The sequence below is a fragment of the Oryctolagus cuniculus genome, chromosome 3 (assembly GCF_051225735.1).
Source record: "Oryctolagus cuniculus isolate XC-2025 breed Fujian yellow rabbit chromosome 3, ASM5122573v1, whole genome shotgun sequence".
Taxonomy (NCBI): Eukaryota; Metazoa; Chordata; class Mammalia; order Lagomorpha; family Leporidae; genus Oryctolagus; species Oryctolagus cuniculus.
Window position 1 is genome coordinate 102,240,482 of NC_142869.1, and position 17,731 is coordinate 102,258,212.

The 17,731-nt window shown below is 34.8% G+C and overlaps 1 protein-coding gene across 4 annotated transcripts in view; it reads left to right on the plus strand.

Moving 5' to 3' along the window:
• LRP1B (LDL receptor related protein 1B) overlaps positions 1-17,731 on the plus strand; it is a 2,138,546-nt gene that overhangs the window by 1,826,297 nt on the left and 294,518 nt on the right. For all 4 annotated transcript variants that reach the window (XM_051849573.3, XM_070071546.2, XM_002712121.6 and 1 more), the window contains exons 49-53: positions 137-286; positions 3,490-3,612; positions 6,002-6,121; positions 11,038-11,166; positions 14,127-14,249. In XM_051849573.3, coding sequence (XP_051705533.3) covers positions 137-286; positions 3,490-3,612; positions 6,002-6,121; positions 11,038-11,166; positions 14,127-14,249 — 645 coding nt within the window. The remainder of the gene's footprint in view (positions 1-136; positions 287-3,489; positions 3,613-6,001; positions 6,122-11,037; positions 11,167-14,126; positions 14,250-17,731) is intronic.

Genomic DNA, 17,731 nt, shown 5'->3' on the forward strand with positions numbered 1-17,731 from the left:
TAACCCCTGTTGCGTGGGATAATTGCATATTTACTTCTTCAAATGAAGTTAACTTTCCTTGTCCCTGTGACCTACATAGAAGGCTCATAATCTATGCAAATGAGGTGTTTTTCATTTTCTGTTTACATCCTTCCAGATAATACAGACTGCACACATTTCTATAAACTTGGAGTGAAAACCACAGGGTTCATAAGATGTAATTCTACCTCACTGTGTGTTCTGCCAAACTGGATATGTGATGGGTCTAATGACTGTGGAGACTATTCAGATGAACTAAAGTGTCCAGGTAATTCTAGGAAGAACAATAGTATTTGCCTTGAAGATTTAGAGGCTAGCTTAGAATAAATTTGTTAGTTTTTATTCTTAATATTCAATGAATGAGATTAAAATTTAAATGACACAAATGACATGACTAAAAAGTAAACATCCTATTCTAAACATGCCTTTTGATCTTTTAAATGAATTATCAAATGACACTCAAAATCAATAATAAATTTAGATAAATTTCTGATATAATTTTTCTTGCTCACATCATCATTTATTTTTTAAATTTTCATGATATTTTAAAATGTGTAACAATGTTTCTACAGCTTCAGCTAGTTATACACCCAGAAATAATTATTCATAGACTAAAAGGAAAGAGACACTATATTTCTCGCTTTAGACTTTGGTCAATGTTATTATACAATAGGTGTTTTTATGTTAGGATATTGATGCAGTTTACATGATTTTTTGCCATAGTAGTTTGGGTGATGGCTATTATCATTATTAAATCAAAGTCAAAAATATATTTATATCTCACTATTGACAATCTCTACCTTCATAAGCGCTTAAAATGTCATCTGTGTTCTTATAACAATACCTGCCATGAGAAGTTTGTGACTGCTTATTTCTATTTGAGCAGGGCAAACAAAAATAAAAAAAAAAAAAAAACAGAAAAAGAAAGGAGTGAACTGTATATGACTGGTAGTATATTGATTACATAGGGAGCTATTAAATTTGATCTCACATTTCTGTTTTCTTTTCCATATCCTATCACTATACATATTTTTCCTGGTTTGTTGACACACAATATTTTTAAAATATTTTAAGAGACTCATTTGTGGATATTTTGCGCACTATTTTATTCAAATACAAAAAAATCTATGAAACACTGATATTTATAATAGTTCATAATCTGTAACTTAAATGAGCAATTGTAGAACAATTTTATTCTGTTCAAATATGTATAACATTTTGTGATGTCATTTTACTTCCTCTCAGTTTAGAAAAGTTAAAAAGTAGAAATGGAAAACTTCTCTGGAGGCACTTGACTGTAGCTCTCTGTAGTTTTTCACAGTTAAGAACAAAATTTGCGGTATTTATATAGAATATTTTTAAAGGAATATGATGACATTCTTTTAGACTCATTGAACATGGTTGGGAGTCCTTATCCTCAATCCAAAGTTCTTTTTTCTCAACAACATATCCTTTAACTGATTATGGGTGTAGTTAATCTTAAAATTATCTTAAAGCTAAAATAATAAAAGATATTTATTAAACCAAAATTTTATTTCTTATTTGTGGTCTTTATATCTTTTCATATTAGCAAATTATTTTCAACTTTAAGTTTGAGCACTGATCGAGAACTGTGATTCTTATATGGGACAAAAAAGAAAGAGACAATCATGTAGGTTTATAAGACATGTGGACAGATAGTAGCAAGCAGTAAGTAAACACTTTGTTTTCAATTTGAAAGTCAGAGAGAGAGAGAGGGAAAGGTCTTCCATCTGCTACTTCAATCAATCTCCAAATGGCCATATTGGCCAGGGCTAAGCCAGGCTGAAGCCAAGAGCCAGGAAGTAGGAACTTCATGTAGGTCTCCCACATGCAGGGAGCACAGGAACCCAGGCTCTTAGGCCATCTTTCACTGCTTTTCTAGGCAATCACCTGGGCGCTGCATCAGAAGTGGAGCAGTTGGTAAACAAATGGCATCAAATTAGGTATGGCATTGCAGGTGGTGGCTTTACCTGCTATGCCACAATGCCCCGAAGCCCCTAAGTCAACTTCTTAAGAGCACGTTGAAGACTTTTTGGCTTAAAGGCAAATTCAGCTAAGATATGTTTTTCATCTTTAATTAGATATAGAAATTTGACATTTAGAAAATTAAAATGGAAATTATGTTTCACATCTGTCAAATGGACAATTACAGTGTGATGGACCTGTATAGTTTAGGATTTACTTCCTGGTCAGCTGTTGGCCAGGATGTCTAAAACTATGTAAACACAAAAGTTCAAACTCACAGATGATAGTAAAGAGAAAAAGCTAGTATTTTATATATACTCTTAGAGGGTATAACGTAAAAAATTAATATTCCATGATTTAAAAATATGTAACTTACAAAATAATTTCATGTAAACTTGAGATTTTCATTATATTTCTACAGTTTAATAATAATTTTAGTTTTTCCGATGCAAGTTGTTTTTCTTCCTCACAATAGGAAACACTTGTTTAACTCCTGTAAAGCACATTCAAAATAAATAACAATTGGAACACTCAATGAACACTTTTTCAGCAAAGATCCACCAATGTTTCAATTTTGTTTTGAATATGTAATTAAGAATATTTCCACTCAAGTATAATTCTTTGGCCTTAAACCTATTCACTTTTAAAGCCATCTCAATAATTTTACTTTATTACATTTTTATTAACTATAAACTACCTTTAGATTTTTTGAGGAACCTCCACACAGTACTCTGTAATGGCTTTACAAATCTACATTCCCACCAACAGTATATATATATATAATTCTCTTTTATCCACTTCCTAGCCAACATTTGTTGTTGTTATTCTAACTATTTTGGTCTTTTAGATAAAAAGTATTGCAACTGAGGTGAGATGAGGGCTAATTATGCGAGCATTTTTTTATGTTTGTTGGCTATTTGAGCTTATTTTTTGAGAAGTGTCTGTTTATATCATTTGCTCACTTTAAAGATTAGATTATTTATTTTTCTTATTATTGAGTTTTAAAAAATTCTTTATATATTAATCCGTCATCAAATGAATAGTTCTAAAAATCGTCTCACATTCTGTAGGTTATCTCTTCATTCTGTTCATTGTTACCTTTACTGTTCAGATGGTTTTTAGTTTGCTTTAGTCTCATTTGTCCAGTTCTGCTATGGTTTCCTGTGCTTCTGGGGTCACAAGCAATAAATCATTGCCTATAGAAATGATTTCTCCCTCTGGTTTAAGTGCTATTCTCCATAGGGACCTCTTTCATGACCCAATGCTAGTTAGATCCAGGTCCAGTGTTCTCGGTTCTGTGATTGCTTCTTAGTCTTTCAATGTTTTCAAGACTTTGACATCCTTGAGAACATCAGCTACTTCTATTTACATGTGCTTGTTATTTACTTCTTGAGTTCCGGGAGTATTCATGTCTTATCTATCTACTTTGTAGAACTCTCAGATTCATTTAAATTATTTGACATTACATTCTATATTTTATCACAGTTCAAAACAAACACAAATGTGAAGAAAATTATTTTGGTTGTCCTAGTGGAAGATGCATTCTGAATACCTGGATATGTGATGGTCAAAAAGATTGTGAGGACGGACTTGATGAACTCCACTGTGGTGAGACATTCTATCTTGTTTTAATTATATAAACCATATTATTACTTATTTGCTAAATTCTTCTTGTGTAGAGAATATATACAAAATATTGCTAATGGATTTCAATGCCAATTTTCATTTAATTAGATAATATGAATTTGCAAAAATTAAAACAGAAGAGCTTATGATGAATACAACAATCACCTCTTCTAGGATATCTTCTAATTTTTCTTTTCCATTCTTTTTTAAGTGATTACCTCTACCAAACTAAAAAATATACTTTAACATCTTTTCATGATTTACTAACCATAGGTGGTATCTAACATATTTACATTTTCCTATGAAAACTAACAATGTGACGTACTATTGGTATAGTTCTCCCTACCTGTTTTGGGCAATTATATTATTCTAAATGTTATATTAATTACATGTATAGCTTCAAACTTTGTACTTAAACCTATATTTCTTTTATCATCTTTCTTTAACTTCTACCTCCTAATTTCTGTGTGTATATTTAATCTCACATTGTCAAGGTAAGAAAGCATTTTAAATTTTTTTATAATGTTTATAAATTTTGTGATTTACAGGATAAAAAATTTCCTGTAGAAAAAAGCATATATTAGCTATTTTTTCAACACAAATAATGTATCCTGTGGCGAAATGAAAAATAATTAAAAATGTATCTTCTGTGAACTGTCTGAATCTCCTAAAATTAATTCTGATCATGAAATTTGCAGGTGTATTTTGTTAGATGAAGATGCTATTTTTCTTTACTTTAGTGCCAAATTCTGACCAAAACTAATGGAAAATAAGTAGTTTACATTGATTCCTAATTTCTCAACAAGGAGGCTTTATATGATTGTATCTTCCTTATTTTTATTTTATTTCAAATTTATGTTTTTTTAATTTGCTGTCTTTTCAAAGATCATGTAATTAACAAAGTTTTAACATAGTTTATATGGTTGGACAAAATGGCTATGTTTTATAGTGATTTGTATTTTGAACATTTTAATTTGATAGAATTTTCTTTATGGTTGTTTCCCTGTAAAAATTATACTGAATGGAGGAGAAAATACAAAGATAACATTGAAAATAACAGGAATTCTGGCCGGCGCCACGGCTCATTAGGCTAATCCTCTGCCTTGCGGCACCGGCACACCCGGTTCTAGTCCTGGTCGGGGCTCCGGATTCTGTCCCGGTTGCCCCTCTTCCAGGCCAGCTCTCTGCTGTGGCCAGGGAGTGCAGTGGAGGATGGCCCAAGTACTTGGGCCCTGCACCCCATGGGAGACCAGGAGAAGTACCTGGCTCCTGCCATCGGATCAGCACGGTGCACCAGCCGCAGCGCGCTGGCCTCGGTGGCCATTGGAGGGTGAACCAACGGCAAAAGGAAGACCTTTCTCTCTGTCTCTCTCTCTCTCACTGTCCACTCTGCTTGTCCAAAAAAAAAAAAAAAAAAAAAAAAAAAAAGGAAAGAAAAGAACAGGAATTCGCTGCTATTATAAATGCACAATCTGGAAGAAAAAAACAAACAGCCACTTATATAAAATATAACACACTAAGTATTTCCAAAGGAGTGATACACAAACACCCATGAGCTAGATACACATAAGAAAAATGTTGCCTTGTCATTAAGCTTAAACTTTCTTAGGCATCTCACCCTTAAAAACAAACATATTTGCAGGTCAATCCACCATATTAGTACCTTTCTTAGGATGTCATTTTTCCTGATAGTTAAAAAGAATTAAAATGATCACTAACTATATCTGAGATATTTTAAAGTTAATTTATTTGAAAGGCAGAGAGACAGAGATTGAGACAGAGAAGTCCTATCTTCTGGTTAATTCCCCAAATATCCACAGTGGCTGGGGCTGGGCCTGGCCTAAACAGAAGCTGGAACTCTCTCCTAACTTCCCACATGGGTAGCAGGGCTCTAGTCCCTTGAACCAACACCAGTGCTTCCCAGGACCCCACTGGCAAGAAGCTGAAATTCTGAGTGGAGTCAGGAATCAAAGTGATACATTCTAATACAGGAGGCAGGCATCCTGAGCAGTGTCTTAAACTGTTGAGCCATGAAATATTTATTTTTATATCTGTGCATCACACGTTCTTAAAGAATGACAATCTGAAATGTACTTAGAGACGAATGATCGGCAGGACTAGATCAAAGGCAAGCCTTATGAGACAACAACTGAAGAAATAGAATCTGCAAACACAGAGGAAATGTGCAAGCTGCCATTAACATTTTATAGAGTCATCAGGCCAAATGGAATTTATATTGCTTTATTAAAGTGTAGTTGATTTTATCAACGTCAGAGGAAGAACTTCCTGCTGGATCTCTCTGAAGATGATTAAAGCAGATATCTTTTATTTTTTTTTTTTTTGTACTTATAACAAACTTTCTTTTTTCTAGATTCTTCTTGCTCTTGGAACCAGTTTGCTTGTTCTGCACATAAGTGTATTTCTAAACACTGGATTTGTGATGGAGAGGATGATTGTGAGGATGGATTAGACGAAAGTGATAGCATTTGTGGTGAGTTGCTTTATTGTATTCTGTCACTTTTTAAGCACTATACATGCTCAGTCATTTAAGAGTACATAAATAATTTTGTCCTCCAATTTATTAACCTTAATATTAAACTCATGTATACATTTCTATGTTGAAGTTTTAATTATTTTCATGACATCCTTTTCTACTTTATAATATACAGTTATGATTCAATACTTAGGATCCATGAATTCCTGTGATAGTAAACATATTGTATATTGTATTTCTAGGTTTCAATGACTTTAGAGTGAATCTCAATGATCGAGATTACTGGGTCATATGGTCAAATTTTTTCATGGCTCTTGATATGTAGAATAGCTCTTCCTCCCAAAATTAGTATACTATTTTATAATGCCACAAATTACACATGCTCTTTTTATATGTGTATATTTTGTAGTAATCTTTTTTACTGAATTGTTTTAAACAAGAAGTAAATAAAAATGTCTGTTGTATGTGATTTTATTTTTTTGAAAGATTTATTTTATTTATTTGCAAGTCAGAGTTACACAGAGAGAAGAGAGAGAGAAAGAGAGAGAGAGAGAGAGAGAGAGAGAGAGAGAGAGACAGGTCTTTCATACGATGGTTCACTCTCCATTTGGCCGCAATGGCTGGAGCTGCACCAATCTGAAGCCAGGAGCCAGGAGCTTCTTCCGGGTCTCCCACATGGGTGCAGGGGCCCAAGGACCTGGGTCATCTTCCACAGATTCCCAGGCCACAGCAGAGAGCTAGATTGGAAGCGGAACAGCCGTAACTCAAACCAGTGCCCATATGGGATGTGGGCACTTTAGGCCAAGGCGTTAACCTGCTATGCCACAGCGCCAGCCCCTGTTGTATGTGATTTTAAAAAGAGCTTTAAAATTCAGTGTGGTTAGATTGGAGGTGTGTGTAATACTTCCTGCATGTGATCTGTAAAATCAATTTAATTGCCCTTTTTAATATTTTTATTAATATACAGAGAAAAAAATTCATGTATTTGACAGGTACAATTTTATCTAGATAACCATACATTCCTCCCTCCCTCTCTACCTCCCTCAATCCTCCTTCTTCCCTTCTTTCCTTTTTACTTTAATTTTTGTAAAAATATAATTTAAATTCTCTCTACAAGCACAGGCTTAATGTAGCCCTGCCCATAATATTCAACAAGCAGAAAAAACAAGTTCTGCAAGAGTATAAACAAGGGCTAAAAATAATCAAATCACAAGATTTCATTTTAGTCCTACACATCTTTTGCATTATATATTAACTACCACATATCACAGAAAATATATGATATTTGTCTTTTTGGGGACTGGCTTATTTCACTCAGTATAATGGTTTCTAGTTGCATTCATTTTGTTTCAGAAGAAAAGATTTCATTCTTTTTATGTCTGAGTAGTATTCCGTATTCCATAGTGTACATATACCATATTTTCTTTATCTTGCAGTCATCAGTATATAGACATCTGGGTTGATTATGTATCTTAGCTGTTGTGAGTTGAGCTGCAATAAACATGGGGTTACAGATAATTCTTTCTTTTGCTGATTTCATTTCCCTTAGGCAAACTCCCAAGAGCGGGATGACTGGGCCATATGGTAGATCTGTTTTCAGATTTCTGAATCTCCATACTGTCTTCCAGCTGTTGGTTGTACTGGCTTACATTCCAATCCAACAGTGTATTAGAGTACCATTTTTCCCTTTCATTTTGTCCAACATTTACTAATTTTTTGTCTTTGAATGATAGCTATTCTAACTGGGATAAGGTGAGACCTCATTGTGGTTTTTATTTGCATTTCTCTGATGACTAGTGATCCTGAGCATTTTTTTCAATGTGTCTGTTGGCAATTTGTATTTCATCTTTTGAAAAATGCCTGTTTACGTCCTTTGTCCAAAACTTGGTTGGTTGTTTTGTTGTTGTTGAGTAAAGTTGTTGATTTTTGTGAACTCTTTATAGATCCTGGGTATTAGTTCGTTATAGGTTGCATAGTTTCCAAATATTTTCTCCCATTATGTTGGTTACCTCTTAATTTTGTTGACTTTTTCCTTTGCAAATGTTTAACAAATAGACTTATGGATTTTTAAAGGAGTAAAAGAAGTAAGTCAGCTAATCTCCATAGATTTATTATAATTGGTCAGGTATTCTACTAATTTGTTTATATGCCTTTATCTCCCTCTCTACTTTTTCTGTTCTATAGATATCTATAGGCATATGTTCTTTATTAAGCCAGCATGCTTTGATACTGCTCACCATCCTTATTTTAAAGAGAGGAGATAAAAACCCGAGTAATAGAATAAGGTACACATCTAAAGTTCAGTATACTTAATAGCTCTTTTAAATTTCAGAAGTTATGGCCTGGCATTTAGGTCATCAGTATGGAGACAAAAGTAGCATTTTATAGCTAAGAAGTTCTCTGTAAAGAATACAGCGTTGGATATATATTCTGATATCAGGTGATTTATTTTCCTGGATTTAAGACACACACAGATACACAACTGAAAAAATTTAGATGTACACAACAAATAAGTATAAATATAGAAGAATCGTTCTCAAAAAGCTCTGATATTGAAAATTTAGTAAACAATTAGATGACTAAACAGTCTTTATAATTGCTTTTTTCTATTTGTTATTAAGTCTTTTAAAAATATATACAAAGGGATTGCATATTTACAATGAGATGAGCTCCTTTCCAGTGTCTAAAATTGTCTTGCTTTCATCAAATAACTGCACCCACAACTATTTTATATGAGTGGATAGGATCTAATAGAAATGCATAGACTCTGACATCAGAGTTGAGATCCTCACATCTGCGTCACAAGCTGTGTGGTCATGGGTAGTTTCATTTTATTCCTTATTTCTTCCATTCTTTCTCTATCAAAGTGGTTCAAGAATATTTATCTGGATGATGATTGTGAGCATCCAATATAATTAATGTGCACTGTATCTGTGAATGTATTCCCATTCGTTTTGTTTCATTTCTCTTCTCTCCTTTTCTATAAGCATTATTGTCATGTTTCTATATATCAGTGTCCAGATGTTAAAAAAATTTAAATGATAATGGACATATATATTTTATATATAAAATAATTTCTGTAGAAACAATTTTATCTGAGCATATTAATGGCATAATAAATAGCAAGGACTAGAACTTCCTTTTTAAATGAAATTAACATTTAGTTAATAGATTATTTTCTGATTTATTCCAGGAATAGACACCATCCAAACATAATTCCATTAAAATTCCATCAAATGAGGAAATTTGAGTTATCTACAGGACTTTTCAACATTCACTTGCTAGCCTGTCCTCTAGGATAACAAATACATGAGGAACGAGCATGTTTATGTTGGAAAACATCACTAAGTGATTTTAGTTTGGCATTATATGCTACTCAAATTGAAAACATCGCATTGAAAAGTATTTTCTGCTCATAAGAACCCAACAGCTTGAACAGTAAATGACTGAAAAGAAATATCATCCATCAATCTAGTCAGTCATTTTCTTCCTGGAGATAGCAATATATTTTTAATAATTCTAAAAAAAATATGTTTTCTGGGCATTAATTCTGGATAGCTCTTGGACATTAGAAAGCAACATTTTTAAGAAGCTGCATTATATATCATATCATCAATTCACTCACAAATACTTTGCATAAGCAAGTAACTACGAAACCCACCAAGCATTAATGTCTATATACATTGGTTAGGGATACATCATGGGGGACGATCATTTGACATATGATTATGCTCAACTGGATGAAAGGAAGGGTAAACCTCCTACAGCCATTTGAATTTACAAAATGAATGAGCACTTTTTGGCTATATACATTTGAAAAATCTCACCATGTGACTCAAAGACATTGATCAATAGATCAGAGAAAAGGTAGATTCTGTTGACTGATTATGCAAAAACCAGGGGAACAGGCATACATTTATTCTTTTCAGCAGCACAAGTGAGGTGTAATGATAATGACATTAATTGCTAAGAGAAGGTGCTTTGAAATCAGGATTCTGGACTCCCAGCTCAGCATGTGGCATCCTGTGCAACTTGGGGAGTTCTACAAGCTTTTCACTTTCTCTGAGCCTCAGTTTCCTTTTCTGTGAAATGAGACTAATTTCTGTGAAATGAGACTAGTTCTAACAGATGAGATCATTGCAAAGATTAAGTAAGTTAATATGGTAAGTGCTTAACACACATTAAGCAATAAAAAGAATAGCCTCAGGGCTGGTGTTATAGTATGGTGAGTAAAACCACCACCTGTAACGCTGGCATCCATATGGGCACTGGTGTGTGTCCTGGCTGCTCTGCTTCTGATCCAGCTAGCCCCGAGCTAATAGCCTGGGAAAAGCAGTAGGGGATGGCCCAAAGGCTTGGGCCTCTGCCACCCACATGGCAGACCTGCATGAAGCTCCTGACTTTGGCCTGGCTCAGCCCTGGCCATTGTGGCCACTTGAGGAGTGAACCAACTGATGAAAGATCTCTCTCTGTGCATGTGTATGTCTCTCCCTCTGTCTTTGTAACTCTGACTTTCAAATAAATAATTTTTTCAAAAAAAAAGCATTATCATTATTGTTACTATAACTGTTAGTATCCTTATGGGTTTAATTCTTGAAAATGTTATCTCCATTTTCTCATTATTCTATGAAATTTTTATGCCTTGCTACATTTTATAAGAAGAAAAGACATGATTTTCTGCCATGGAGCTTTAAGATATTTAACACTTGGAATTTAGAAAGAATGCATTCTTAGAGGAAAATGTATAGCCATCAATTAAGGAGGGATAATGTTTGGTGATTCCAAATAACCATGATGTCTTCCCTGTAAGCAAAAATATCTCTGCTTCCCTCCTTTATACAGGAAGTGTAAATTGCGGGCATTCTCTGGCAGGTGCAGGGTACTCTTAGTCACATCTCTCCTTTGGGTTTTAGGTGCTATCACATGTGCTGCTGACATGTTCAACTGCCAGGGCTCCCATGCCTGTGTGCCCCGACACTGGCTTTGTGATGGTGAAAGGGACTGTCCAAATGGAAGCGATGAGCTCTCTACAGCAGGCTGTGGTAGGAACATGGGCTGGGTCTGCGTGCCAAAGGAAACTGCTATGGCATCTTTGGATCCCCCCCCCTTTTAAGTACTTCCCATATCAGATTTTCCTTCATTTTCCCAATCCTGAAACCTATACATAGTACTGGATTTGATCAGGTGGATGTTGTTATCTGAGGAGATTAGTAGCCCCTCAAGCCACTGTTCACTGGTGTTTCCAATGTGCCCCTTGGGATTATCCATTTAAAAACCATTTTGATGACCACACTTTATCATTTCACTTCTAAGGTAGTAGAAGCATGCTACATGTGTGAGAGTGTGGTAGATTTGTATTTTCCTTAGCATTGTCCACCTCCACCCTCAACTCCTAACCTAGTCCCCTTGAAGGCTTTTAGATCACCTATTACAGATACTCTGTAAATGACTGCTCTGAGCCTGGGTAAGGACTGATCAGGAGGTCAGTAAACACCTATTAGTCCTACAGATAGGGTATTAACCTTAGGGTCAGGTAAAAATAGTATGGTTTATAGTTGAGTGACGCTGAGGGATCAGAGGACACTTTTGGAGGTCAGTTTTCTAAATTTCTGAATCTAGGTCTCAGAAAATGTTCAAGGAGTTACTCAGTAGTAAAAACGTGGATAAATGCCTTTGCAAAATCAGGAGGATGAAGGGACAGAATATTTGAATACAGATCCCAAGGTCACATAAGGTATCTGTGAACACTGAGCAATTTCTCAGAAATAGTGCTATGACTTCTTGTTAAAGTGAATTCCGCCAGTCATCTCTCCAACAGTATCAACATGCCTTTCAATCACTGTGTTTGACGCCATAATGTGAGTGTGTGTGTGTGTGTGTGCACATGCAGATAAGAAGAAAAGGAAACTTTGCTGCAGGCCTGTTCACATAGAACTCCCACTGTTGTTTTACAATAATTCACTTTGAACTTGAAACTGATATGTGTGTCTGTAAAGGTCAATGGGGCCACTGAGGGCTACATAATAAAGGATTATGCTTCAATGCAGGGAGCCAGATGGTCCCAGTATGCTGTTGCTATTGTAGCAAGTTAACACTCTGGGAGGCATATTAACACTTTTCGACCACATGGGTACTATTCAGCAAATTACGTTAAAAGGCAGCAAATTGTACTCAAGTGACCTGAAAGCGTTAATGCCAAATAAGTCACTGTTGCCTAGTGTTTTAAAGAATAATTCAATATTAGCATCGGCATAATTCACTTGAGTTATATAAGCTGTCATGCAGTTCAAAGTTAGACAAGTTATTAGTAACTCTGAGTTTTGCTTTGATTCTAATAGGCAAATTTTAATGCTACTTCTCTGTGACTTCTATATAGTTTAAAAATCAATTTGCTGAAAATAAATTATACTTGATTACATTCAAAAGATACTTTTGGTTTTACCTCTTTAAGACTCTACGTCAATAATTACTGAAACAAAAGCAAAGATTGTTTGGTTCATGGATTCAAGGACAGTCTGTGGTCTGAGGACTGCTAAACTTGAGAAATGATAGGATATATTTATGAGGGGGCTTCAAAAAGTTTATGGAAACTTCAAGTTATTGTGTGTGTGTGTGTGTGTGTGAGAGAGAGAGAGAGAGAGAGAGAGAGAGAGAAAAGAGTTCATCACAATGAATTGCAACAAATCCTATAAATCTCATTGAAAGGTTTCAAGGGGAAAAGTAGCATTGTTATCAGAGTATCGAAGGAGACAGAGAAGAGAGATATTCCTTGAACGTGCATAGTAAGATGGATGGGAGAAGTTGAGAGGCATTTACATGTTTTTCAGGAGCCCCTTACATGTCAATTGTTGTTATAAATGCTTTTTGTTTATATTATTGAATTCCCACAATGCAGTGAATTGTTTTGGGGAATCGGCCAAAAATAATTGTTGTATAGATAGGAATTAAATAGTACCTCTGTAAATTTATTGAATACTTAACATGAACAGATCTGCTTCACATTATCTAGTCCCTACAAGAAATGTAGCAGATAAATTTTATTATGCACATGAAACAGATAAAGAAACAGGTGCACCAAGGAGGTAAATAGCTTCCTCAAGAATACAAATACTAAGTGGCAGAGATTTTCTGCAACAACTTTCTGTTTCCAATATGCTACAAAAACATATTCTAAATTCTTGAATATGCAAAATATCCCAAAGTTCGTGTATTACCATAACATTTACTATTTATATATAAGAATTATTGAAAACATTTAAATTATCCTCCTAAACTTCTTATAATTCTATGCATGCAGAATTGAGATTCATCCTTCTACACATGTTTTGTTACTCATTTGAGTTAAACATTTTCCCCATTGGTTAGGGGACTTGCTGGGGCACCATTGTCCTGGATCTCTATTCCTTAAGGATCAATGGTCCATTTCATGAACCAATATTCATACATCCGTGTAGTATTTGTGGTTGGGCTCATTACATCATGGATCTTATCTTTGCCGAATTTAACACCACAATCTTGAACTCACCCAAAAATTTTATTCTGATTTTAAAACTAATAACTTTGACAGCACTCTTAGTTTCACTTCCATCACAAACATTAGCACTTGATAGATTATCAGTCCATTTTTCACAAGAAGCAACATTTTTATCACTTTGCTGCCATTACTATAGGCATGAGTGGAGGGAAAAACTCGGACATATTATTAACTAAATCATTTTTCTTCCTAGAAAGGTTTGCAATAATTGTTCAACCAACTTATCAATTGTTATATGACATAAAATTCTGGACCACTTTTTACTAATTGAGTTTAGTAATACTAAAATTTGAAAAATTATGTATTCATATCCATATATTACAATAAATAATATCAGTTTATCTGACATAGTGAATATTAAGGAAACTATGAATTATGGGTGTAGTGTTGCTTATCCTCCACGTGGCTAATATGCGAGAGAGAAAATAAGTGCTAATATAACTGTATTTTTTGTATTGTCTTTCTTAGCTCCCAATAATACATGTGATGAAAATACGTTCATGTGCTCTAATAAAGTATGCATTCCCAAGCAATTTGTTTGTGACCATGATGATGACTGTGGAGATGGTTCTGATGAGTCCCTGCAGTGTGGTGAGTACACCTCAAATTTACATGGAAGAGATTCTCAAGCTCAAAGTCTTGCAACTATTCAAGAGATGAATAAATAAAGCAGACATCTCTTAATGTCAGTAAAGACTAATAAATTCAACAACACACAGTAACACCACCTGTATGCCATTATTTGGAAATATTACAATTTGTAGTATATTTTTATCAATAACCATATTGGAAGATATTTATAAATTTTTTTTGGCTTGAAGTATTCTCAAATTTAAAGACAATACACATATAACTTGTTCAATCTTGCAGTCAAATATTTGAGAAAAAATGAATACAATTAAAAAAGTCATAGAAATTGTATATTTAACATTTTATGCATATGCTGACACGTTAAAATTAGTGTGATCACAAAATCTATCTTGCCATTACATGTATTTATCTTATGCACATGACAAATAAATATAATTTATTTATACATAATTTTGGAATAAAAATTAGTGTATTAAACATGCCAGGTTGAAATGAATTTTTTTATACTTTTAAAAAAATTTATTTATTTTGAAAAAGTTACAGAGGAAGAGGGAGAGACAGAGAGAGAGAGAGAGAGAAAGAGAGAGAGAGAGATCTTCCCTCTGCTGGTTCACTCCTCAAATGGCCACAATAGCCAGTCCTGCGCCAGGCTGAATTAGTCAGGAGTTTCATCCAAGTCTCCTATGTGCATAGCAAGGCCCAAGTGCTTGGGCCATCTTCTACTGCTTTTTCCAGGCCATTAGCAGGGAGCCATATCAGAAGTGAAGCATCTAGGACAAGAACCGGAACCCATGTGGGATGTTAATGTTTCAGGTAGCAGTGTTACCTGCTATACCAAAACACTGGCCCCTTGATGTTGAGATCTTAGGTGGACCTAGGTTTTTGGTTTTGTTTTTTTTTTTTTTTTTTGTAAAATATTTACATGTATAGACATTAATAAATATGTTTAACAAAAAGTTTTGGACTCCATATATGTTCATGGGAGACAGTAGATTTAATACTCCCTTTTGTCCCCTCTGTGCAGTATCTATAAATTCAGTCTCTAACATGAATCTGATATGATGTCTAGACATCAGTGTATACCAGGTTTTTTTTTTTTTTTTATGATCACTTCACCATTAAGTCATGTATTCTATGTGATATTGCAAAGGCTCCATAATAAGTCAAGATATAAATCTGAAGCAGAGTTACATCTGATTGAACAGCTCCCCTGATAGAACTACATTTGGCTGGTATGGAGATGAATAAGATAGTGGTCTCAGTTGAAGAAATCTCAAACAGGAAAATCAAAAGTACAATATAGTATAATAACATACTTGTTAAATAGGAATGAAAACCATAATACATGGGATCAGGGCTGAATAACTAATTTTTGAGGAAGATACTAAAGAATAGAAAAAAGGGATATTAAAGGAAATAATACTTTGATTCTATAGAGCAGGCATGGTGATTACCAGCATGGGTCTAGAGCCAGATAGTCTGGGTTAAAATCCTGAACCTGCTCCTTACTAGCTGTGTGTACTTGAGAAACTTAGTTCACCTCTCTGTAAAATATACAGGGCAATAGTGCTTAATTTTTAAGGCTGTTAACAGAATTAAATGAGTGAGTGTGTGTAACAGTCTTAGAGTAATTTCCAGACACATAGTAAATTCTAGCAGTATTTCCAAAGACTTGAAAGTCGATGTGGTTGAGTAGCAATTAGTCTTCTGTGAGTTTTCTTTGGAATTTAAAAACATTGAGGGGTTGGCCTTTTGCTGCAGCAGATTAAACTACTACCAGCGATGCCTACATCTCACATTGGAGTGCCAGTTTGAGCCCTGACTGATCCACTTCTGGGTCTGATTTATGCTAATAGCAATGGTCCAAGGAACTTTACCCCTCATACCTACATGGCAGATCAAGATGAAATTCCTAGCTCCTGGCTTCAGCCTCATCCAGCCTGGCTATTGCACATTGAGGAATTAACTTGCAAATGGAAGATCTCTTTCTCTATTTGTCTTTCCCTCTTTCTCTCTGTCACTCTGCCTTTCAAATAAATAAGATACATCTTTAAAAAAAAAAGTTGTTAGAACCAGATTCCAAAAAGCCCAATACAGTATTAGGGAATTTGTACTTCATTTTGCCTCTCAAGCCAGTGGACATTTTGAAAGAGAGGAATGGATTATGACAGTCAAATACTCATTTTAGATCCATCTGTTTCAGTAGAATAGAAGAAATACTGCTCTAAGGGAAAATAAAATAGGATGTTACTGTGAGACAGATGATGATTAATGATATGATTCTGATCCAGTTTGGGAATGGTGCAATGGAAGCTGAAGACTGTGTCAGAGTTCAAGAACAGTTAGATTTGGAAGCTACAAGAGAATTTCCAGCTTGGATGACTTGGTGGATGGTGTCACTAGTAATGAGCTTTCTAGTGCAGGCATTTAAGTGCTTCATTGGCTCTGTTTATCACTTCTTTTGCTGATGCAAAAAAGAGAGATATAATAAAGAACTTGGTTGAAACGTCTGAATATCTAGTGTTAATCACATAAAGCTACACAGCAATTTTTAAAATTTGGCTTTAGAGGGCAGAAGTACAATGAGGGTAAATAATATTACTTTGGTGGTGATCAGCGTAAAGGTGACATTCAAGCTATGGTAAGGATTGAGATCTCCCAGGCAATGTAAAAAGGAATATAATAGACTGAGGAGTTGAAGGTAGGGTTTGAACTGCAACATTTTGAGGTGAAGTAGTAAAATAATTCATACAGAAAGAGGGAAAGAAGGGAACAACAAAAACAAAAGTTGGATAGAAGCCCAGGATATTAGATTATGAAAATTAAGTCAGAGAATTATTTCTAAGGTAGCATCATCAAGTGCTACAGAAAAGTGATATAGATACAAGTATGAGACACCATTGAATTTGACACTTGTCAGTTGGTATTATCTCTAAAAAGGAATTTCAGAACATAGATGTTGCAGAAATGGGATGTTAATTGATAAAAGACCAACTGAGGTGAGAAAACAGATGAAAGCTTGGATGAAAAAGAGAAGGAAATGTGTTGTGAAGTAGAGTGTAGATAGAATCTGATTGCTATTGGGTTGGGTTGGACTCGAAAACATTTATTTATTAAGAAAAAGGCACTAATGAAGGAAGGGGAGGAAAGACAGACCAGGAAATTTTCAAATATTTTAGAACAAGTTGTTTTATCATTCAAATATGATAAGGATTTCAATGCATTATTTCCCCCATTGGAATATTTTTTTTTATTTTTATTTTTTGACAGGTAGAGTGGACAGTGAGAGAGAGAGACAGAGAGGAAGGTCTTCCTTTTACCGTTGGTTCACACTCTAATGGCCGCTGCGGCCGGCATGCTGCACTGATCCAAAGCCAGAAGCCAGGTTCTTCTCCTGGTCTCCCATGCGGGTGCAGGGCCCAAGCTCTTGGGCCATCCTCCACTGCACTCCTGGGCCACAACAGAGAGCTGGCCTGGAAGAG